A 25955-nucleotide genomic window follows, 5' to 3' on the forward strand; every position below is an offset into this window, starting at 1 on the left:
AGAGGGACAGGGCTATAGTCACACAGAAGGAAGTGATAGGGCCCAGACTTGACCCTAATTGAACTCTGACTCTAGTACAGCTTTATCTGTCTCACAAACATATTCTCCCTTATAAAGTGCATATTAGCAGCTTCAGTTTTCATGAATACGTAGAAAATAGGTTGAAATAGATTTTAATTAACTGGTTTAAAAAAAAAATCAGTACAGTACAGTCATGGAACCTGGACTAATTTCAGCTCCAAAGCTGAAGAGAGTAGGACACATCTCAAACGCATGCAGAATCCACACTGCCAATGTCCCTCATATATTCTTGTCAAATAACTATAAATTAATACAAACATAATTGACAAATAGCTATGAGTGACTAGAAAACCTAACAATACTTGTGAGCTTTGTGTGGCCTTTTCCAACTGAAATTCAACACAGATCTATATCTTTTAGTAGCCTTGTTCTTGCTATGGTTGTGATAATAATGATAATACTAAAACTGTTAGCCATGCAGTTCATATCTACTGTGTCTTTTAGAAATTCAGATTGTTTGAACATGGAATGGAAGAGTCAAGTTTTATTGTTTTATACACAGATTTTATTTCCCTGCAGGTTATATTTTGCTCATGTGATTTTGTTCTGTGTTTATCAGAATCAAAACCTTGAGCCAGGGGAATTAGGTCAGCAACTCTGCATTAGGTAGATGCACGGGAGGGGAGATGGGGCAAGCAGTACCTGCTCTTTGCCAGGTGTTCTTACCTCCCATTCATGTAAAGGTGGAGTGAGAACAGCATTATAATCCCCAAGTCATAAATGAAGCACTCTGGGATGTCTGGGGGTTTTCTGGTCGCAGGCTTTGGACAGAGTCTGGGCTGGAATCTCTTCTCTCTGGTGCATTAACCATCTAGGTCACTAGTGGGGTGCTCTGACCCACAGGAACTCCTAGATCCAGCAGAGAACATTGATTGTGTTAAATGCCTTACAAAAATGAAGGCAATTTTCTCTCCTGGCACAGCAGCTTCATTATTTGAAACTTGGTCTTCTATAAATTTTGATTTCTGGGCTTAGAAGAAAATGAATAAGAACTTATGCGATTAAATATCTTTCAAAAGGTTCTAGAATTTATTAGTTTGGCTTGATAGCATAGGACAAGAATATATAGGTATTTTACCTTAAAAATCATCAATAAAATACCTTTCATAAAAGGAATTAAACTCAGCCATCTCCCTAATTCATTATCATTGCTTTAAATATATATATATATATATATATATATATATATATATATATATATATATATTCTAATTATAGGTATTAAATACACATTTATGAATCTCAGAGATTAATAACTTTTCAGAATTTTAAAATGGCAATTCTTTGGTCTAGTTTGAATTAACTAATGTCATGTCTTTGTTCAACAAATATTTAGTGAGCAGCATCTGCTTACCAATGCACAGTGTTATATGACATTAAAACTATATGAAGTACAACCCCTGTCCTTAACCTCTGTACTTCAGTTGCTTGTCATCTAGCCTGGGAAACAGTGATGACTACAAACCAAATCCTATATGGTAGGGGTAGGAGGAGGTTTCAGAGTCACCGCATGGCCAGTTATAGAGGTGGTCAGGAAAAGCTATGATGAGGGTGTGGAGTTTACAGTATGGTGTTGATTCATTGCCCTCTTGCACCTGCAGGCCACCTTACCACTGACCCACAGTGTGGATCTTCAGTGGTTGGTGGAGTGGAATGCGGTCCTGGTCAACAGCCATTATGATGTGAAGAGCCCATCCCACGTCTGGATATTCGCTCAGTCTGTCAAAGACCCCTGGGTCCTCTGTCTGTTCAGCTTCCTGCGGCAGGAGAACTTGCCCAGGCATTGCCCCACGGCCCTCAGCTACGCCTGGCCCTATGCCTTCACCCGGCTCCAGGCAGTCATGCCCCTGGTGGACCCCAAGTAAGGGATTGATGTGCTTTCCTCTGTTTTGCTTGTGACCATTTTCCCTCTTACATTTTCATTTCATATAAGAGATTAAGATATTATAATCCTCTCCAGATTCTGAACTTCCTATTATAGAATTCTTAACATTGAATAAAAATCAGGTTCGAAATTCTCATCTAGAGCTAGTTTTGTTGTTATTGTTGTTGCTTTTCATAATAATCAATATGAATGTCTAAGTACAGAATCTCAGACCTTACTGGTGAAAATGTTATGAAAGTTTATACAACTTCCCATCCAGTAGTGACCTTCCCTGTCCAGACAATCCTTGACAGATAGCTGTTCAACTCTCTTTGAGCACTTTGTAGGATCGTTATTCAATAAGTGATATTTAAAATCCTGAACTAGTGCTCACTTCTCCATATTCCTAGTAGCCCAATTAATGCCAAGAAAACCAGCACTGCTGGCAGCGGAGACAACTATGTGACCTTGTGGAGGAACTACCTCATTCTTTGCTTTGGAGTTGCAAAACCCAGTATCATGAGCCCGGGACACTTAAGAGCTTCGACTCCAGAAATAATGGCGACCACGCCTGATGGTACAGTGAGCTACGATAACAAGGTGACATGACATGCTTCAGAAGAATTATTCTGTAAGGGTTTTTTTAGCTTGTTTGTCTAGAGTTCACAGTGCAAATTGTACTGTGCCTGCCATCTGGAGTATAGAGAATGAGATTTTCACCCCTACCATTTCTAAATTCCACTGAGTGTTTATGTGCATAATTTACAATTTCTGCCTGACAAGTGGACTGTAGAAGATAAAGAGAAGTGAGCAAACTTTCTTAAAGCATTGGGACTTGTATTTATTAGTGCCCTAAGGTTTGATTCGTGTCCTACATACCACATGTCTGTCACTCCACAACAAGTCTTTACCTTTAAACCGTGCCTTGATTAAATTATATTGTTAATGATAAGTTTTGTAGATTTAATTTGTTGGTTTTTTTTTAAGAAGACTATTATAATTTAAAGGTTCTTTAACTTGTGTCTCAGATGAAAAATGCATTAATTGTGCTATATCAAATGTATGGGTTGTTTTATTTTTCCTGAAATGATGGCAGTGCCTTGGGAAGTGGTTCAGACTTTGAAACTGTTATAATGGAGTCACCGTTTGATTAAAGGAAGCATCTGTTCCCATGTGACCTCTTTTTCTCTTTTAATTAACTTGTTTCAGGCCATGGGCACCCCATCGGTGGGAGTTTTGTTAAAGCAGTTGGTGCCTTTGATGAGACTAGAGGGCATTGAAATCACAGAGTCCTTAGTTTTAGGATTTGGAAGAACAAATTCCCTTGTTTTCAGGTACAGTAGTCTTAATAAGTTGTAAATTCATACATGCTGCTGCTGTCGTGGTTCCTGTTTGTAACACAAGTCTGAGTTTGCTAATGGCGAGTACCTGCAGTTTCTGGCTTGGCGCTGTTTCCTGTGTCCTGGCTGATGTGCATGAAACAACCCTTGCTTGCAGCTGTTTCATGTTTCACTTTTTGTCATTGCAACTTTGACTTTACCTCTCAGATTTTATCTCACTTACAAGCTTTGTTTTAGATAACTAAAAGGAATTTTCCTGTCAATGCCCAGGTAGCCAGACTGTCCAGAGGCTTTAAGGTCACAATAAGGAGTGTCTGCCAATAATGCAGCACTCTCAAAGGTGAAGCATTGGTAGAACTCTCTGAGGGACGACCTGTTACACTAGTGGACATTTCTATAAAGTGCTTTATCTGCCTTTATAGAACCATCATATCTCACTTTCTAGATTACTTAGTCATTTCACAGCTTTAATTAAATAACCATTCCATCTGAGGCAGTGCCAAGCCTTTGAAAGAGTCATCATAAAACGTTATATTCGGGCTGCCTCTGATGACTTTAGCTATGCAGGAAAGCCTACTAGGACAAATTAAATTGTATAGGTTTCACACAGATACAAAAGGGAACGCTCCAAGCATCTGAAAGACCCTATTTGAAAAATAAAGATTAATGAGATATCTTAGAGGCCACTGAAAAAGATCAGTTACATTATTCATGTAGAGAGTCAGATTTTATCCTTATAAAAAGTAATTGTGAGTGGAATATAATGAACAACGAAAACTGATGAACAAAACTAGATCTAGACAGGGAATCATCGAAAAGACCGTCAAACTTCAGAGGGAAGCCACAGGAGGGGTCGGGTGGAGGGGTAAGAGATCAACCAAAGGACTTGTATGCATGCATGTACTAGTAAGCATAACCAATGGACACAGACACTTGTGGGTGAGGGCATGTGCTGGGGGTGGGGGTGGCCCGGGAGAGGTCAATGGGGGAAAAAAGGAGACATATGTAATACTATATGTAATACTTTAAACAATAAAGAATTTTTTAAAAAACTAATTTAAAAAAAGTAATTGTGCCCTAACTGGTTTGGCTCAGAGGATAGAGCATCGGCCTGTGGACTCAAGGGTCCCAGGCTCAATTCCGGTCAAGGGCATGTACCTTGGTTGCAGGCACATCCCCAGTAGGGAGTGTGCAGGAGGCAGCTGATTGATGTTTCTCTCTCATTGATGTTTCTAGCTCTCTATCCCTCTCCCTTCCTCTCTGTAAAAAATCAATAAAATATATTTTTTTTAAAAAGTAATTGTGAGTTCTGACTACTTGGATGCCAGTTAATTCAAGTTTTACTACTTATTTATTAAAACTAAAAAAAGCATCATGTGAAAATACTATAAGAACAATTCCTGAAATTTCTGAACATTTTCCCCAAAGAACCTGAGGCTTTCTTTTGCATATCTCATCCTCTTAGTGTTCCTCGGGGGAAGTAACTTATGCAACTCACTAACCATATAGATTTGGTATAATTATAGGATCTATCTCAGATTTATTGAGTTAAATATAAAAATGCACATAGTAAATACTTGGTTAATGTCTGCTATTAGATGGAAGAGACCATTAATATTATTTCCATGTCTTTGGTGAAAAAAATTCTAGCATCTATAGTGGAAAAATCTGGAATGAAGCTCAGGCTTTCTATGTCTCGATGCAGAATTTGATAGAGTTTACCTTCCTGTCCCTGGATTTCCCTGGAGGGCAATTTCTATTAGCACAAAATATTCTGCCATAAATACAAGGTTTTTAGACATGGAGTGGATTATAAACAAAATACCTACCAACAGGCTAGATAATGGGGACAGGTGAAGTATGTACACGTAATATGAGATACATATTAACATGATCAAACTTTTATTTTTACTACGTAAGAGGTAAGGTTTTTATGAGAACCTCACTACTATAGTACTTGCCGTATTTATATTTGTCATATAGTTTAAATAAAGGAATTCATCTCTGAAATTCCAAAAAACTTCATGTCAGAATCAACTAGCAGTCATTCCCTGAGCACAGAATTCCAAAGGCAGTACTATAGTACTGCACCTATCTCTTATGCTCTAATTAGACTGAAAATTTCTGTGCAGAGACTCAGTTTCACTTATCTTCAAGTCCACAAAGTAAAGTAAAGTGCTTTGAATTTAGGAAGTACTTGCAAAATACAGACAGTCCTCAGGTTATGTCGGACTTGACTTAAGTCATTTCATGGTTATGTCGCCATCTCCCATTTATTAAAAAAAAAAGTTCCATCATTTCGGCATATGTGCATACGTGCTTTATGTTTTTTATTATTTATTTACCACAAGTAAAGGTCAGGAATTGTTATCTTTTAATTTTTTTTACTGTTTCACTTCATTCCTGCTGTGTATGTGCTCCATGTGAGTGACGTAGGTGCTTATGTAGGTGGGTTCCGCCTTACAGTGAAAATTGCATTAAGTTGCGCCATAGGAATGGATCTCCGACGTAACCCAAGGACCTACTGTATTGTTTAATTGTTCAGACATTAAATCAAAACCAAGTCAATACATGAATTGAGCCAAAATTATATACACAGCACTGGGATTAATACCAATAATACAAAGTATAGGCCAGTACCTAATTACAGTTCACCATGTGACTGGGAAATGGGAAGGCCAGGGTAAATTTTGATATCAGATGTAAAGTGAATGGATATGTTTGGTGACAAGTTTGGTGTCAATAATAATAATATATTTCAAATGCTTACCTTCTTCCTCTGTAGAGAATTGGTAGAAGAACTTCATCCATTAATGAAAGAAGCTCTGGAACGAAGACCCGAGGTAAGATTTTGAATTTAAATCATTAAGATACTTGCTGCATTTGGACAGTTGTATGAATTTAAATATACCCAATGGTTTCCCCAGCATGCTTTTAATATTGAATCTTAACATTTTAGCTTTTGTTATTTTCATTTTTTCAATATTTTAATACTTAGTATAATATGGTTCTTACTTTAAAAGATTTTATGTCCTATATTTCTGAAAGCAAAACAACCTAAGTAGTCATATATGTGTGAAGATATCACATTTATTTGAAAGAGGTTTGAGTTTATTGAATTTTGGTTTTTAGTTTGTTTGCTTGTTTTTCACAAGGGGTTAAATGGTCACAAATGTTACTTGTTTCATCTGGCATATGAAGGATTTTCCCCAACATTATCTTCCCCAAAGTGAACTCTGAAAAGGATACACTTATAATGTAGCAGGATGAAAAATAAAATGTAAAAAAAGACTAAAATGAGCTTCCCATATAGTAGTAAGAATCAAGCAAGAAGTAACAAAAATTGAGCCATTTGAGTAAGAACATGTGAGCTTCATGGTCAGATTGGCGGGAGTATTAGTGTCCACTCTTCTTTTCCACTTGATTTAAGATGCTCCAGTCTTTCCACACATGCTTGGAGCATCTGGGAATTGAGGCTTGTTCTGAACATTTCCACCATATAGATACTTACCAACCCCCACCCCCCGATGATCTTTCTCTTACAACCTATAAAAGCAAACATCGTCTCTAAGGATTAGGAAGAAAGGAAAATACATTGTCTTTTATGTTTAGAAAATCGAAAAGGACTAGGTTAGGCCTTTCTTTATCCCAGTTTCCTAAAGCAAAGCTCATATTGCCTTGTTCATGTCTATAAGTGGTATCACCTCTTTCTGTACAGAACAAAAAACGCCGAGAACGGCGGGACTTGTTAAGACTACAGTTACTTCGAATTTTTGAACTTCTGGCTGATGCTGGTGTAATAAGTGACAGGTAGGATGAAAATTTCCCCAAGTTGATCTCCGCTTACCACACTGGTCTACTTTTGTCTCTTTTTATTTCCTTTCTTTTTAAAAAATATATTACCTTTAACTTTTACTCAGAAAAAGTCCAAAAATCTTGTGGGGGTTCTTAATCTGTTTACGCTGCATATAGGTCAAGAACAAATGTAGTGTGTCAGTTCTGACAGTGGATCTTATTTTCCATGAAGCATGTACCACTTTGAAATGAAGACTGAGCATCTAAAAGTTCCATTTTTCTTTATTACAGCACAAATGGAGCCTTAGAACGGGATACTTTAGCCCTTGGAGCTTTGTTCCTAGAGTATGTAGACCTGACCCGCATGCTGCTAGAAGCTGAAAATGATAAAGAAGTTGAAATTCTTAAAGATATCCGGGCACATTTTAGTGCCATGGTCGCCAACTTGATTCAATGTGTTCCAGGTACAGTGATGCATCACTGCACGTTACTTACCTTTATGCTTGAAAAACCTTTTGTTCCTCAGGACAGTGTTTCCCTCTAATCCTCCTGGCTTGTGTGCAGGTCTGGGTGGGATTGTCTATTTGTCTTGAAATACTTGGAAATGTACATGAGGATAGATTGTGGTAATTCAGCACAGAGTTGGAAAGGGAACAATAGGATTTAAGCTTTGCTTTGTATTTGTCATTATTTCTATTCTTCATTTTGGTTTCCATGTGAAAAGGAACCTAAGTGACTTCCATAACAAGGAAAGAATTCAGAGGGGACATTCACAGGTGCTTCATTTTTGTTCATTCTTGTGCTAATCTGTGAACATGTTTTAAAGTCTGTTTTGTCTGGTAGAAATATACACCAGCTTTCTTTTATTTGTTTCCCTTTGCATGAAATATCTTTTTTCATCCCTTTACTTTCAATCTGTGTGTCTTTCTATCTGGAATAGTTTTCCTGTAGACAGCTTATATATGGGTCTTATTTTCTTACCCATTCTGCTACCCTATTTATTTTGATTAGAGCATTTAGTCCATTTAAGTAATTTTTTTAAAATTATACATTTCAAATATTTATTTCATTAAATATTTGTGCTGAGTCACTGTACTACACAGCAGATACCGTCTTCCTTGGGTGGAGCACACCCTTCCATACAGCATCAGGTTGGGTGAATGCAATAGCCCCGTACTCTGGACTCCCTGTCAACCCACTCTACAGAGCTTCCACCCTGAAGAGAAGTCAAATGCCTGGGCCAGGCTGTAGAGGTCTGGGTCAATGCAGGTAGTGTCAGTGACTGAGTTGTGTGAGTTTGGGGAAGGGGCAATTTCCCCAACTTTCCTGTGAACCTGACTAGCACCCCCCCCTCAAGGGAGATCTGACAGCCCCAGCCTCTCAACTTTAGGTGGCTCCACCCTGATGAGATCTGGGCAGAATCTGGGACAGACTGAGTTGTATCGCTCTGGGAAAGGGGAAATTTTCCCGTCACACGCCCAACTGGTGCAAGATCTTCCCTTCACACAACCAAATCTTGAACTCTTGGGCCTGATAAACTCTGCTGGCCTCATCCTAACAACTCCCTGAGACCCTGACCCACCACAAAGGTGTGCAAGCACCCAGCAGTTGGCAGCTAGACTTGGTATTACTGGGACATTTGATTTGCTAAGTGGCCTCAGACCTAGTACTGGCACTGAGTTTGAACCTATGTAGACCTGGTGAACACCTCTCTCCCCTACCTAGTGACTCACTGGGAACCTATCACATGCAACTTGAATACCACAAAAGACTCTTTCAGTGACTGAGCCTAACAGGCAGCCAGCAGGAGGAGGCAGGCAGAGGCAGACTTCAGGTTTCCTTGCGACTTTTGAAGACTTGCTCCCTGGCCCAAGGTTGGTAAAAGCAAGCGTTAGTCTGCAGCTTGATCCTTTCCATGCACACCCAGGCCCAGCAAAGGCAGCCACAAATTGTGGACCACTTTGTAACTCCAAACAGGTTGTCCAGAGCCAGTCACAAGCAGCATCTGACATTGACCTGCAGCAGATTCCCATCCAAGAAGACCTAGAACCAACATACCCACTGGTGATAGTCAGACATCATCACAGCAGGATCCAAATAGCTTCACCAGTGGCACATCCAAAGGAAGATTTCGACATGCACCAGACCCTGCTGAGGTGAATTCTACTTTGTGTGATCAGCACCTGTACAGCAGCTCATTCACTGTGGTTGGAATTGATCCTCACAGTCAGCTAGCCTAATGGTCAATCCACACACAAACAGGCCAATAGCAATTAAGATTCAATTACAACAGAAAGTCCAAAAAAGGCATATTCCAGGAGCACCCAGCACAGGTGATCAAGGAAATTTTGCCATGGGGTCCCACAGGACATCTACTACCTAAGGCCACCCCAGCAAGACTGGGAGTTAAAGCGTACCTACTTAATACATAAAAATAAACACAAAGAGGCAGCCAAAATGGAGAAAGAATATGCCCCAAATGAAATAACACAAGAAATCTGCAGAAATAAAGTTAAATGAAATGGAGGCAAGCAATCTATCAAAATCTTAGAAACAGCAAGAGAAAGGTAGTCAGTTACCTACAAGGGAGCTCCCATAAGACGGTCATCTGATTTCTCAACAGAAACATTTCAGGCCAGAAGGAATTGCCATGAAATATTCAAAGAGAAAAAAAGCAAGGACCTAATTTACCCAGCAAGACTATCATTTAAAATTGAAGAAATAAAGAGCTTCTCAGAGAAAAAAAAAAAAAAAGCTAAAGGAGTTCATTACCACCTACTCAGTATAATAAGAAATGTTTAAAAAAAATGACAGGCAGATTCCTCTGAATCAAAAAAAAAAAAAGAAATAAGAAAGAAAGAGAAAGAAAGAAAGGAAGGAAGGAAGGAAGGAAGGAAGGAAGGAAGGAAGGAAGGAAGGAAGGAAGGAAGGAAGGAAGGAAGGAAGGAAGGAAGAAAGAAAGAAGTGTTAAAGGGTCTTTAAGAAGGAAGAGGAACAGGAGGGGAAAAAAACACAAAGGAATATAAATTAAAAGAGTAAAATGGCATTAAATATGTACCTATTAATAATCACTATAAATGTAAATGGTTTAAATGCTTCAATCAAAAGACATAGGGTGGCTGAATGGATAAGAAAATAAGATATATATACATATATACTCTCTGCAAGAGGCCCGCCACAGAATGAAAGATATACACCGAGTAAAGGTGAAGGTATAGAAAAAGGTATTTCATACAAATGGAAATGAACAATGAACTGGAGTAGCAATACTTATATATGACAAAATAGACTTTAAAACAAAGGCTACAGTAAGAGCAAAAGAAGGACAATTCATAATGATAAAGAGAGCAATCCAACAAGATGATACAACCCTTGTAAATATTTATGCACCCAACATAGGAACACCTAAATATATAAAACAAATCTTGATAGACATAAAGGGAGAGATAGACAATAATATAGTCATAGTAGGGGACTTTAATGCCACATTAACACCAATGGATAGATCTTCCAGACAGAAAATCAACAAGGAAACAGTGGCCTTAAGTGACACACTAGATCAGATGGATTTAATTGATATCTTCAGAGCATTTCACCCAAAGGCAGCAGAATATACATTTGTTTCAAATGCACATGGCACATTTTCTAGGATAGACTACATGTTAGACAAAAACAAGTCTCAGTAAATTTAAGAAGGTTAAAACCATGTTAAGCATCTTCTCTGGCCATAATGCTATGAAACCAGAAATCAATCACAAGAAAACAACTGAAAAACACACAAACACATGGAGCTAAATAACATGTTACAAAACAATGAATGGATCAACAATGAGATCAAAGAAGAAATAAAAAGATACCTTAAAACAAATGAAAATGAGAACACAACAACCCAAAATCTATTGTATACAGCAAAAGCAGTTCTAAGAGAGAAATTCCTAGCATTACGGGCCTACCTTAAGAAATAAGAAAAATCTCAAGTAAACAATCTAACTTTAAACTTAAAGGAACTAGAAAAAAAAAACCTAACAAACTCCAAAGTGAGTAGAAGGATGGAAATAATAAAGATCAGAGCAGAAATAAATGACAGAGACTTAAAAAAACAATACAAAAGATCAGTGAAACCAAGAGTTGGGTCTTTGAAAAGGTAAACAGGTTTGATAAACCTTTAACCACACTCATGAAGAAGAAAAGAGAGAGGATCCTAATAAATAAAATCAGACATGAAAGAGGAGAAGTAACAAGTTTCCACAGAAATACAAAGTATTGTAAGAAAATATGAAAAACTGTATGCTAACAAATTGGACAATTGGGACAGAATGGATAAATTCCTAGAAATATACTATCTTCCAAAACTGAATCAGGAAGACTCAGAGAATCTGAATAGACAGATTATAATTAGTAGAATTGAAGCAGTAGTCAAAAAACTCCTGACAAACAAGACATGGACCAGATGGCTTCACAGGAGAATTTTATCAAACATTCAACGAAGAACTAACAGCTATTCTTTTTAAAATATTCCAAGAAATTCAAGAGGAGGGAAGACTCCCAAGCTTATTTTATGTGGCCAGCATTATCCTAATTCCAAAACCAGATAAGGACACTATAAAGAAAGAAAATAATAAGTCAATATCCTTGATGAATATAGATGCTAAAATCCTCAACAAAATATTAGCAAACCAGATCCATCAATTCATTGAAAACATCATACACCATGATCAAGTGGAATTTATTCCTAGGATGCATGGTTGGTAACAATATCCACAAATCAATAGATGTGATATACCACATAAACAAAATGAAGGATAAAAACCACATGATTGTATCAATAGATGCAGAATAAAGCATTTAATAAAATTCAGCACCCAACCTATATAATAAAAGGGCAATATGCAAATTGACCCTAATGGCGGAATGACCAGTCACTATGATGAGCACTGACCACCAGGGGGAAGATGCTCAATGCAGGAGTGGTCAGTGCGCTACCACAGAGGGAGCGCCACTCAGCCAAAAACCGGCTCATGGCTGGCCAGCACAGCAGTGGTGGCGGGAGCCTCTCCCGCCTCTGCGGCAGCACTAAGGATGTCCAGGGGGAGTGGGCCTAAGCTGTTAGTCGGACATCCCCTGAGGGCTTCTAGGCTGCCAGAGGGATGTCTGACTGCCAGCTTAGGCCTGATCCCCCGGGGAGTGGGCCTAAGCCAGCAGTCGACATCCCCCAAGGGTCCTGGACTGCAAGAGGGCACAGGATGGGCTGAGGGAACCCTAACCCCCAAATGCACAAATTTTCATGCACCAGGCCTCTACTTTATAATAAAAACTCTCAGCAACATGGAAATAGAGAGAACATACTTCAACATAATAAAGGGTATATAGGACAAACCTACAGCCTATATAAAATTCAATGGAAAAAAACAAAAATGTTTCCCTTAAGGCTGAGAATGAGATAGGAATGTCCACTTTCACCACTCTTAGTCAACATAGTACTGGATGTCCTAGCCACAGCTACAGTCAGACAAGAGGAAGAAGAAAAAGGCATCCAAATTGGAAAAGAAGAAGTAAAACTGTCATTATTTGCATATGACATGATACTGTATATAAAGAACCCTAAAGATTCCACCAAAAAACTATTAGAACTGATAAATTAGTTCAGTAAAGTAGCAGGATACAAAATAAACATCCAGGAATCAGTGGCATTTCTATACACTAATAATGAACTATCAGGAAGGAAAACTAATAAAACAATCTCATTTACAATTGCATTAAAAAAACAACAACCTAGGAATAAATTTAACCAAGGATGTAAAACCTGTACTCCAAAAATTATAAGACACTGAAGAATGAAAGTAAAGAAGATACAAATAAGTGGAACTATATACCATGCTGATGGATTTGAAGAAGTAACATCATTAAAATGTTCATACTACCCAAAGCAATCTATAGACTCCATGCAATTCCTATCAAGTTACTAATGGAATATTTTACAGAATTGGAACCAATATTTCAAAAATTTATATGGAACCACAAAAGACCCTGAATAGCCACAGAAATCTTGAGGAAGAAGAACAAAGTTGAAGAAATCATGCTATCTGATATCTAAACTATACTACAAGGCCAATTCGGTGTAAAAATGAATGACTGACTGTCATTAAAAGCACTTGACATAATTATAAAAAGCTGCACTCAACTATTTCTACTTTTTCGTAACTTTGATGTTGTATAACCAATCCTCCTCATTTTGATGGCTCTAAAGTAAGATGTGAGCTGGCCTCTTCAGTTAAAGTATATTTGTTTAAATTCTCTAGACATTATACTTCATAGTTTTTCCTAAAGACTGGCAGCTGTCAAAGGAACATCATCTTTGTAAGCAGCTGATTGGAAGGTGTTGGAAGGTTCTCTAGATATTGAATAGAAAACAGTATGTGAGTCATCTTTTTTCTCTGCTTCCTGCTCTGACAAGGTGCTAGTGAGGAAGGATGCACACTTAGAATGAAAATTCTGCTTAACTTTTTAAACACTTTTTATTACCTAAAGAAAACTGGAGTTGGGAAATGAAATTAATCCTTTCTCCAAAATTTAAAACTGCTGTATAATAGTGACGTAAATTGTATTCACTATATCTTTTGTTCTCAGAGACTGTTAACTGCATTTTTCTCTCTAGTTCACCACAGGAGATTTCTCTTCCCCCAGCAAAGCCTGAGGCACCATCTTTTCATCTTGTTCAGCCAGTGGGCAGGGCCCTTCAGCATTATGTTCACACCCCTGGATCGATACAGTGACAGGAACCATCAGATCACAAGATACCAGTATTGTGCCTTAAAGGTAGGTCACCTTTGCCTCATGATGATTCTTGTGAGATCCATAGTTTCTTTCATTAAACTGATAACCATGCCTTAAATTAGGTTAAAATAAATAATATAATTTCATATGATATGACATAATCTAAGTACACTTGCAAAAAAGTCAAATAAATACGCACATAAATACATAAGCTGACCTTAAAAATTCCAAAATGTACTCACATAAAATAGATTGATAGTTGTGTATAGATATGCAACTATTCCAGTTGGCCTCATAATTTCTAAGTGCAAAACTTATCCAAGCTTCCACTTTAGTCATTGTGTCTTCTATATAAGAACCACATGGTTTTTTGTTTTGTTTCAGTTTTAAATAATTTTCTTTAATCTTTATTGTTGAAAGTATTACATAGGTTCTCTTTTTTTTTCCATAGAACCACATGTTTTTTCGTAGGAGATAAACTCTTCAAGTAGCTGCCTTGCCAATAAACTTCCAACCTAAGAAAAAATCCATAGATTATAATGAGGGGTGTGTGTGTGTGTGTGTGTGTGTGTGTGTGTGTGTGTATGTATGTGTGTGTATGGTGTGCCCCCCAAAAAAGTATACATACACTTTGAATAATTATAAAGGCAGTCTTTATTAAAATACATTTCATTTTGAAAATTGAGCCATCAGCTATTAAAGTGTGCATACATTTTGGGGGACATCCTATATATGTGTGTGTATATATCTATACTAATAAAAGGATAATATGCTAATTAGGGCAGACATCTTCCAGCTGTCTACCCAGACAAAGCCACAGCGGCTGCGAGGCCCTGGGCTCATGGCAGCCATGAGCTCTGGCGGGTGAGAGGCCTGGGGCACACAGCCACTGCGGCTGGCAGTGGCAGCAGCAGCGGGGTGATAGGGGCGGCGCCTTCCCCTGATCAGCCTGGTTGCCTCCCACAGAGGGAGGTCAGACCGCGACTTAGGCCCACTCCCTGTGGGTGGAGGGCCTAAGCCATCAGTAGGACATCCCCTGAGGGCTCCTGGACTGTGAGAAGGGGCAGGCCGGGCTGAGGGACCCCCTCCAGTACACGAATTTTCATACACTGGGCCTGATATATATATATATATATATATATATATATATATATACATATATATATATATATATATATATATATATATATATAACCTCAAATTCAAAATCTGCCATTTCCCTTTTTAGTTTCTTATCCTAGAATATTTAGTCTCTTATCCTAGAAGGTTCCCAGAAATAAATTTCCACACTACTAGGACTGTTTAAACATTTCAGAAGCATGATTCCCAGTCTAATTTCAACTGTCATGTATAGCAGAAATTGCTGACTTTCAGGTTGACTATTGTCTCAATGGAGCTAATTTAAACCATGGCCCTGATAGTCACCTGGACTTGCTAATGCAGAATTAATAAAGATCTCCCATTCTCACCTTCCCTTGCTTCCTCCCCCCAACCTCAAAGTAACTGAAGTATATATTTTCCATTTTCTTTATCTTTGATTAAGAATCACAATTATCTCCATGTTTTTCATAGTTTGTCAATTTAGTACATTAGTCAAATATTTGTCAAGTTTGTCAATTCAGTACATAGTCAAATATTTGTCATCAAAGCAAAAGTTTAAAAGCTCTATCTTCTAAACAGAATTAATTCACTTGAAATCACTTAAGGTAAGTTTATTTTCAAAACTGTGACATAGCATTTTGCTTTGAATGTTTTACTATTTTATGATAAACACTTGTTATAATCATAAAATACATTTTCATGAAGTTAAATTTATGAGTTTAGCTCTTCTAAAATGAGCCCATTGGGAATCTGGTACTTTTTATTAACTCTACTAAGGAATACTTTAAGATCTTGGAAATAACTGCTAAAGACCTTTATCATTTATAATTCTGGTAGTTATATTTATAAAGTCAGTTGCATACCTTTAGACAATTCCAGGTTTCATTCCCAGTGTTTTGTGTTTTGTTATCAGGCAATGTCAGCAGTGTTGTGCTGCGGCCCCGTGTTTGACAACGTGGGCCTTTCCCCAGATGGCTACCTATATAAGTGGCTTGACAACATTCTGGCTTGTCAAGATTTACGAGTAAGTACTAGCTAAAGATACTTACTTGTTCAATGTATAGGGTGTTCTGCCTCAGCTAGGTTACTGAGTGTCTAAGCATTGTTCACAACACAGTCTCTTCCCACATCAACCACAGAATGTAGGTTTAAGTGTTGTTCACAATACACTGTGGTGCATCCAGATAAATATCACAGTAACATTTACCAACGTTGACAATAAACTATGCCATAAAGCAAGTCTCCATAAAGTTAAAATGATTGAAGTGACATAGACTGTGTTCTCTAATCGCAGTGGAATTATGCTAGTGATCAATAATAAATACATAATGAAGACACACTCTTCCAGATAACCAGTGAGTCAAAGAATCAATGAGAGACTGGAAAATATTTTTAACTGAAGAATAATGAAAGCACTACATACTAAACTTGTGGATTATAAATAAAGTCTTGCTTAGACTGAAATGTATTAAGTGCATATAATAGATAGAAAAAAAAGGCTAATAATGACCTAAGCATTCATCTCAAGGTGTTGGAAAAATAATAACATCAAACTGAATCAAGTAAAATGAAGGAATAAAGATAAGAACAGAAATTAATGACAGAGAAATAATTAATTTAAACCAAAAGTTGAATTTGTTAAAAAAAAACAACACACAATAAAATTAATAAATCCGTGCCCTAACTGGTTTGGCTCAGTAGATAGAGCATTGGCCTGCGGACTGAAGGGTCCCAGGTTCAATTCCAGTCAAGGGCATGTACCTTGGTTGCAGGCCCATCCCCAGTAGGGGGTGTGCAGGAGGCAGCTGATCAATGTTTCTCTCTCATCGATGTTTCTAACTTGCTGTCCCTCACCTTTCCTCTCTGTAAAAAATCAATAAAAATATATATTTTTAAAAATTAATGAATCCATAACAAGTCTAATCAAGAAAGAGAGAGAATGCATGTGTCATTAGCATCATAAATGTAAAGGAGCATCACTACAGATGCTACAAATATTTAAAATAAATGAGAACATATGAACACCTTTGTGCCAGTAAACTTGAAAATGTAGATAAAAGAGGCGAATTCCTAGAAAAACACAATACCAGAAGAAAAGAAAATCTGAAGAGTCATATAAGTAATAAATTTAATCTGTAATTGGACTTCCCACAAAAATATACAAGCACAAAAAAACTTTAAGAACAGATGGCTTTACTGATGAAGTCAACATTTAAGGAACAAATTACATTGATTTGATACAAATCCTTTAAGAGAAAACAGCTCAAGAGGAAATACATTCCAGCATGTTTTAGCAGACCAGCATAACCTTGATACTAAAACCTGGCAAGGACTTAACAAGAAATAATATTAAAAGGCAATTTCATTCATGAGCATAGAAATAAAACCTTTAAATAAATTATTAGTAAACTGAATTCGGTGATATATTAAAAAGATGATTCATCATGACCAAGTTATTCAAACCCACAAGATTGGTTTAATGTCCATCAGTTCATTAGTATGTTAATTATATTAATAGTGTCTCAAGAAAGAAATATTATATGGTCATTTCAATAGATACAGAAAAGCACTTTTAAAATTCTACATTCATTCAGGAGAGAAACTCTTAATAAGACCAAGAATAAAAAGAACTTTCTTGGTTTGATAAAGGTATCTTAACAAACATGTAGCAAACATTAATACTTGATAGTGAATATTGAAAGTGTTTCCTGAGATTAAAATGACCAAGGAAGCTGACTGTCACCACTTATGTCAACATTATACTATAGATCCTTGCATTTGGAAAGGAAAATAAGGTGTCAGGGATAAAAAAAGAACTTAGATGGCAAATCTAAATGTGAAAGGTAAAAGAAATAAAGTTTCTAGAAAATAAGACAGGAGGATATCTTACTCCCTGAGATTATGGAAAGATTTCTTAAACAAGATGCAAAAATTACTAACCATAAAGAAAGACTATTTAATAACTTCTATTCACCAAAAGGCACCATTGAGAGTGTGAACAGACTAGCCATAGCATGAAAGATACTTGCAACATAAACCAGTTCTTAAATCTAAATATATAAAGAACCCCTACAAAATAAGATAAAGACACCTAGAAAAATGACCAAACACTAAAACAGGCTATGTACAAAATAGGTTATCTAAATGGTAAGTAAACTTAAAACATTTTCCAGCTCATCAGTAGTTACAAAGATGCAAACTAAAGCCACGGGAGATGCTACCCACCAGTATGGCTGAAATTTAAAAGATTGGCAGTACCACTTATGACTCAGTAATTCCACTACTGGGTATATATTTAAAGAAATCCAAAACAGTATTCAAAAAGATGCAGCATTATTTACAATAGTCAAGATATGGAAGCAATCCAAAGTGTTCATCAATAGACAAATAGATCAAAAAACTGTGATACATACATCCAATGGAATATTACTCGTCCATAAAAAAGAATGGAATGTTACCATTTGCGACAGCATAGATGGGCCTAGAGGGTATTATGCTAAGTGAAATAAGTCAGACAGAAAAAGAAAAATACCATATGACTTTACTTATATGTGGAATCTAAAGAACAAAATAAACAAACACACAAATAGAAACACACTTATAGATACACAAAACAAACTGATGAGGGGGTTGGAGGGCTGGGTGGAAAAGGTGAAGGTATTGAGAAATACAAATTGGTAGTTACAAAATAATTATGGGATATAAAATAGAGCACAGGAAAAATAGTCAACAATATTATAATATGTATGTATGGTGTCAGGTGGGTACTTGAAATATTGGGGGATCACTTTGTAAATTATATAATTGCTAACCATTATGCTGTATACCTGAAACTAATACAAAATAATATTGAATGTAAACTGTAATTGAAAAAGAACATTTTTAAAAGTAATAAAGAAGTATAAAGGTTAAATATCACCAATAAAACATTAAAAATAGAAAGATTGTCAGTACCAAATGTCAATGAGGAAATGGAGCAATGGGAACTCTCTTGCCGTAGAGAGTATAAACTGGAAATACCATTTTGGAAAACTGATTGGCATTATCTACTAAAGTTAACACAGTATACTAACAACCAGCAGTTTCTAAGTTAGGGAGTGATCATAAATTAGAATACTATACAACAGTGGGAATCAATTAATGCAGGTCACTCTCAAACAGCAGTTGAGTGAAAGCAGGACACAAAGTTGTATATTATATAATTTCACTTACATGGAGTTCAAAACAGCCCAAACTAACCAATGGTGGTGGAAGTCAAGATGTGGTTGCTTCTGAGGAGGGGAAAGAGACCAGTGATGAAGAAAATGCACAGGCAGGCTTTACTGGTGCTAGCAATCCGTTTACTTTGTGGTACTCACACTATCGTGTTCAGTTAAGATAACTCATCATATACTTTTGAATCATATACTGTGTATTTTGTACATCAATATCAAGCTTCCAAAGCACAATAATAACTTGCTGATTTTCGTTCATCTAACTTTGTAATGAAATGTTATTTTTAAGTCCTTTGCCATACTAACGCCATATCAGTTTTTATCTTAAGCCCCTTTAGAAACTAGGTTGAGCATGTTTGACCGTCCAATTAGAATATCACTCCCCCAAACCAGAATCTTTCCTTCCCCACCTTGTTGCAACTTCCAGAGGACACAGGAAAATGTTTTTGGAGGGGAATATAGCCTCCAGGCACCAGTCATCTTCTGGACAAAAGACAGTAGCTTCAGGAATCAATTAAGTATCCTATTAACTCTCTTTACAATGCTGATATTTTATATGGAAGTCTCTGATAATGAAGAGTTTATTGATAACTGAATTCTTTTTAAAAGATTTCCAGCTAAGCTTTACACAGTATATTTAGTAATCAAGCCTACTAAACATACTCACTCTGATTTTTTTCTTATTAGACTGCATACATAAAGGCTCTCCTTTTGTATATTTATTTTTTTTTTGCCAAACACATATATTTTTCAGAAACGTTTTAAATGCAAATAAGAAATATAGACAAAGTCTTCACCACCTTTCCAGCATTATATGATCGAGAATGAGTGGACCTATAGGACAGATTTATGTAGGATCCCGTTTAGTTCATACATTTCGGTATTCAGTTTCAATCACTCCCTCTTAAAGAGGAAAATGTGAAATAAAAATTAATCAAGATGAATGCTGAGTCTTCACTTTTATTTTACCCCATTCAATATTGACTAAGCTTGATTTTGTGTCTTTTCCTGGAATAACATTTCATTAAACATGAATAATTGCTTTCCTCTGTGTATTCAGGTTCATCAACTTGGCTGTGAAGTTGTCGTCTTACTCTTGGAACTTAATCCTGACCAAATAAATCTTTTTAATTGGGCAATTGACCGATGCTATACAGGTTCCTACCAACTTGCATCTGGCTGCTTCAAAGCCATAGCAACTGTATGTGGAAGCAGGTATGGATTCTCGTGAGCAGGGGCTGCTGGTTAGTGGAAAATTCAATTAGGGTTGTTCTTCATGATATGAATAACTGAGATCCGACTGCTTTTGCAATTATTCAAGCATAGTAAATTCTATGGGAATGCAAAATGGCCTATATTTCCCTGGCAGAAGACCACACCTGTCAGTGTGCAGCTACGTTGATTTTTTGTATTCCACCAGGAGAGTGGTTTGTCGTTATAGCCCCATTCTTTTAAATGCCTGGAAATTCATAGTGAAACATTAGAACAGGATTTGAAAATGATCAAGAAGATATATTAAAGGAGTTTCTAGAAATGCTTGTGAGAGATGTGAGCAGTAAGCCCTTCGGCCATCTTTAGACAAAACTAAATCCAAAAAGCACCCTTCAAAAGGTTAAATCCACCTTGTTCAAAACTTCAGAAGGGAAGAAAAGGAAAGAAATGTGGCACCCAGGTTCCACAGACCACACTTTTAAAACCACTGCCCTTGTTATATAAATTAGTCATTCAGCAAAAAACATTCAGAGCTATAGTTTATTGAATTTCATAACTATTATGCAAGGGTTAATGAAGATACCCAAATTGCATGAGCTTTTTCCAAAAAAAAAAAAAAAAAAACTCACATGTTAGAACTTGAAAGAAGGCAGCTGAAGTTTATTTTGAAAAGACTCATATAGACTGTTGATTTTCCTTTTTGATAAATTGTTGCATTTTAAATGGCTATATTGATTCCCTATCCAGGTAGGTCAGTTGGTTAGAGCATCATCCAGATATGCCACGGTTGCAGGCAGGTTTAAAGGTTGTGGGTTTGATCCCCAGTCAGGGCACATACAATAATCAACAAATGAATGCATAAATAAGTAAAACAACAAATCTCTCTCTCTCTCTCTCTCTCTCTCTCTCTCTCTCTCTCTCTCTCTCGATAAATTTAAAAAATAAGTAAATAAAATTAAATGGCTGTCTACAGGTACCCAAAGAAGGGAATAAAAGTGAATTCATTTTAAATTCCAACTTATTACAAATAAAATAAAAGTGAACTAGTATTAAACTCCAAACCTATTTTGTTCTAAATCAATTAGAATAGAATTTTAAAAGACATCTACTTTCAGTAAATGTAAAATAACCCTGCTTTTTAGAGACAACTTTCTCTTCAAAATTTTTATCTTTCTTTTAAAGATAGTAGATAGCATTTCATGTCTAAAACTTTCATTTTTCTATAATTTTAGCAGTAGAATTTTTATTATGCACTTTAATCTCCATAAAAGTTTTAGCAAAGGAATATAAACTGATTTCTCCATCATTTTATTTCTCGATGTTAACATTAAAAAAGAATACTTGGATCTATGGGATATTACCAAAATAACATTTTTTGCAAAATTATCTTTCTCCAGAATGTATTTTATTTTTAGTCATTTCTATCTGTTAAGTATAAACTTCACATGATGCTTTGATTCTAAAAAGTGAATTTAGAGTCTATGACTGGGACCATAGGTTTCCTCTTTTTGCTGCCCTTTTCTCAGTGATCTTGCTTTGAACTTTCCTAGCCAAATAATTTAATTGCATGCTGTCTCATAAAATGTTACATTTCATTCCTGTGAATAAGTCTAGATATTTTTCCTTAGGGAGTACATATGAGTAATTTAATAATTTAACAACATAATCACAATTTCAGTAATATCTCCAGTCCTAAAAATATTAGGACATAAAATCCTCTATGCTTAGAGTAGATTTTTAAAGCTATGATCCTAAAATATTTGGGTTTCTTAAACGAATATTGCATATCAATTTACATTTATGACATTCATATTTTCTGAAGAAAGGTTAGAGGGCCAGGCAAAGCCATGGCCATGATCTGTCTGCCAAGACAGTAGCTAACATTGCTGTCATTTCTCACCACAGAGCATGTTTAGAATCTAAAGCTTCACTGTGGCCAAAATTTACTCTCTTTTCCCATAAATTCTCAGACTGTGTAGTTTAGACAAGTCTCAGATTTGTCTGAACAATCTTTGCACTTATGTTTTCAATTCTGTTTTTTTCAAAGAAATTCTGGTGTTTTAGCTTTTGTTTTTTAAATTTCCTGCATGTTTGCATCTGAAAAATACCCAAATACCTTCTCTTGTGAGAGAATAGATTCCTGAGAAGTCATACATAAACTGGATCATATTTTAAATTTCTCAAAAAAGTTATCTGGACAGTCACTCCTATGACAAGTCAGTTTCTAAAGAGGAGAATCCTTCTTGTGAAGTAAATAATTACCATCTCCTTTTCAAATAGGAATGATCATAAGCCAGACTTGTTTTATAGGAATATGACAATATAAGCAGATTCATTTATTAAAGAACCAGTTATAATTGACTTGACAATACCTAAAAGATTACATTTTTTTAATGCTCTTATTGATTAAAATTTTCTACCTTTAGTTTTAGAAAGGGAAAATAGCAATTTTTGCATAATCCTATATAATAAAAGCCTAATGTGCTAAGTGTCCAGTCGGCCCATCAGCTATTCAACCAATCAAAGCATAATATGCTAATGATATCCTAAGGCCGCTAAACCGCTCGCTGTGACGTACACTGACCACCAGAGGGCAGACAGTCAACCAGTAGGTTAGCTTCCTGCTGGGGCCTGACTGATCAGGACTGAGTGAGACAGGCCAGACATGCCCTGGAGCCCTCCTGTGGTTCCTCCCTGACTGGCCAACCTCCTGTATCCCTCCCTGGCCCTGATTGTGCACCGGTGGGGTCCCTCGGCCTGGCCTGCGCCCTCTTGCAATCTGGGACCCCTCGAGGGATCTCAGAGAGCTGTTTTTGGGCCAATCCCACAGGCCAGACCAAGGGACCCCACTGGTGCACAAATTCATGCAACAGGCCTTTAGTTAATATATCAACCCCTATATTTGTCAGGTGTGATAATGGGAAAAAGTAAGTTTCTACATTCTTTTATAAACAATACTTTTATTCCACTCTGGGCCACAGTAGGGTGCTGACTGTGCGACCCAGGACAACCCGATGCTTGCTCCACCCTGGGACCCAGGAGGGGCAACTTGGACAACCCAGCACTAGTCCCACTCCAGGCCACAGGACAGCACTGCCGGGGTGACCCAGACCAACCCAGTGCACCCAGCCAGGGGCCACAGGACCATGCTGCAAGTGCACTTCCAGAGTGACCTAGGACACCACCCTGCCACGGATGCAAATTACATGCCAGAGGGTTCTGGGTTCATACAGGGAGTCACACATCAGAGGAACTGTGCACATGCCCCAGACACCCAATAATCTGAAGCAGACAACTGAGGGACCAGATCCATGGGAGAAGGGGATACAACTCAAAGTAGATGCAATAAAGGTGTGAGACTCAAGGCAGACCCAACCTCTGGACTAAAAATTTCCAGACCATTTGACCAAAGGGGCTTCAACCTCTTGGACCCCAAGCAGGGTGCTCAGGGCCAGAAAAAAAGACAGCAAAAATGGGGAGACAAATAATCCCTGAAGGAAAGAAAAGAAGAGATTGCCAGAAAAGGAACTGAATGACAAGCAATATGGCAGAGAAAGAATTCAGAGTAATGGTTATATAGATGCTCAACCATTTAGATGAGAAATTCACCAACATGTGTAAGAATCAACAGGAAATGAAGAATGACATAGCTGCAATAAAGAACAAAATGGAAGGTTTCAACAGCAGACTAGAAGAAGCAGAGGTCCGAATCAATGAGTTACAAGACAGGATAGAAAAAAACACCCAAACTGAACAGAAATTGGAAAAAAAGAATTAAAAAGAAGGAGAGTTTAAGGGAGATTTGGAACAATACGAAATGAAGAAACATCTGCATAATAGGGGTGCCAGAAGGTCAAGAAGAGGAGCAAGGAATAGAAAACCTATTTGAAAAAATAATGACAGAAAACTTTCCTGACTTAGGGAAGAAAAAAATCACACGAGTACAGAGAATCCCAGACAACATGAACCCCAAAAGACCCACACCAACATGTTTGCCATAATTACAATGGTAAACATTAACAACAAAGAAAGAATCTTAAGGGCTGCAAGAAAGAGACAGAAAGTTACTACAATGGATCTAACATCCTATCTAATAAAAGACAAAAAGGGTAATTGACCGTACCTTTGCTACACTTCCCATTGGCTAATCAGGGTGATATGCAAATTAACCACCAACAAAGATGGCGGTTAATTTGCATATGTAGGCTCCAAGCGGTGGAGCGAAGCCAAATGGCCCCGAAGCCAGGCCAGCAGCGAGGCCTCCCAGCCCGGGATCAGCAGAGCCACGAGGCCTCCCGGCCCTGGGATCAGCGGAGCCACATGAGGCCTCCCAGCCCTGGGATGGGCAGAGCCGCGAGGCTTCACAGCCTCGGGATGGGCGGAGCCATGAGGCCTCACAGCCCTGGCATCAAGCAGAGCCACAAGGCCTTCTGGCCCCAAGATCAGCGGAGCCACGAGGCCTCCCACCCCGGGATTAGTGGAGCCGCGAGGCCTCCCAGCCCCAGGATTAGTGGAGCTGAGTGGCCTCCCGGCCCTGGGATCAGCAGAGCCGTGAGGCCTCCCATCCCCGGGATCAGTGAAGCCACGAGGCCTCACGGCCCCGGCACCAGGAGGAGCCCTGAGGCCTCACAGGCCCAGGATCAGAGGAGCTGCAAGGCCTCACGGCCCTGGAATCAGCGGAGCAGCGAAGCCTGACGGCTGGGGTGGGGGCTTTGGCCGGAACCCAGCCAGAGTGAAGGCCTGGGTCCGGGTGCCAAAGGAAAACTGGTACCAGCAGCCAAGGGAAGGGAAGGCCTATTACACGAATCTCTTCGTGCTAGAGGCCTCTAGTTAGACTATAAAACAATGTCTCAACAGAAACACATCAGGCCAGTAAGGAATGGAATGAAGAATACAGAGTGGTGCAAAGCAAGGGACTGAATCCAAGAATAATCTATCAAACAAGACCATCGATCAAAATTGAAGAGGAAATCAGGAGCTTCGCAGACAAAAAAAAAGACTAAGGGAGTTTATGACTACCAAACCAACAATACAAGAAATGTTAAAGGGACTATTGTAAAAAGAATGAATAGAAAGGGGAGAAGGAACACAAGCATAAAGAATGAAAATAGCAACAAATAAGTACCTATCAATAATAACCTTAATTGTAAATGGATTAAATGCACCAATCAAAAGACATAGGGTAGCTGAATGGATAAGAAAACATGACCCATATATATGCTATCTACAAGAGACCCACCTCAGAACAAAGGACTCACAGAGACTGAAAGTGAAAGGATGGAAAAAAAATTCAAGCAAATGAAAATGAAAAAAAACTGGGGTAGCAATATTTATATCTGACAAAATTGACCTCAAAGTGAAGGACATAACAAGAGATAAGGAAGGCCACTTTCTTATACTAAAGGGAGCAATATAACAAGAGGCTCTGACTATGGTAAACATATATGCACCAAATACAGGAGCACCCAACTACATAAAAGAACTTCTGGAAGATATCAAGGGAGAGATCGAGAAGAATACAATCATAGTAGGAAACTTTGATACCACATTGACACCACTGGATCAATATTATAG

At 37.7% G+C, this 25955-nt stretch overlaps 1 protein-coding gene across 12 annotated transcripts in view; it reads left to right on the plus strand.

The window, feature by feature from the left end:
• FRY (FRY microtubule binding protein) overlaps positions 1-25955 on the plus strand; it is a 608287-nt gene that overhangs the window by 387491 nt on the left and 194841 nt on the right. For all 12 annotated transcript variants that reach the window (XM_059684112.1, XM_059684113.1, XM_059684114.1 and 9 more), the window contains 9 exons: positions 1683-1942; positions 2356-2545; positions 3155-3279; positions 6071-6128; positions 7004-7095; positions 7372-7544; positions 13736-13896; positions 15869-15979; positions 20230-20384. In XM_059684112.1, coding sequence (XP_059540095.1) covers positions 1683-1942; positions 2356-2545; positions 3155-3279; positions 6071-6128; positions 7004-7095; positions 7372-7544; positions 13736-13896; positions 15869-15979; positions 20230-20384 — 1325 coding nt within the window. The remainder of the gene's footprint in view (positions 1-1682; positions 1943-2355; positions 2546-3154; positions 3280-6070; positions 6129-7003; positions 7096-7371; positions 7545-13735; positions 13897-15868; positions 15980-20229; positions 20385-25955) is intronic.

This window comes from Myotis daubentonii, chromosome 2 (assembly GCF_963259705.1).
Source record: "Myotis daubentonii chromosome 2, mMyoDau2.1, whole genome shotgun sequence".
Taxonomy (NCBI): Eukaryota; Metazoa; Chordata; class Mammalia; order Chiroptera; family Vespertilionidae; genus Myotis; species Myotis daubentonii.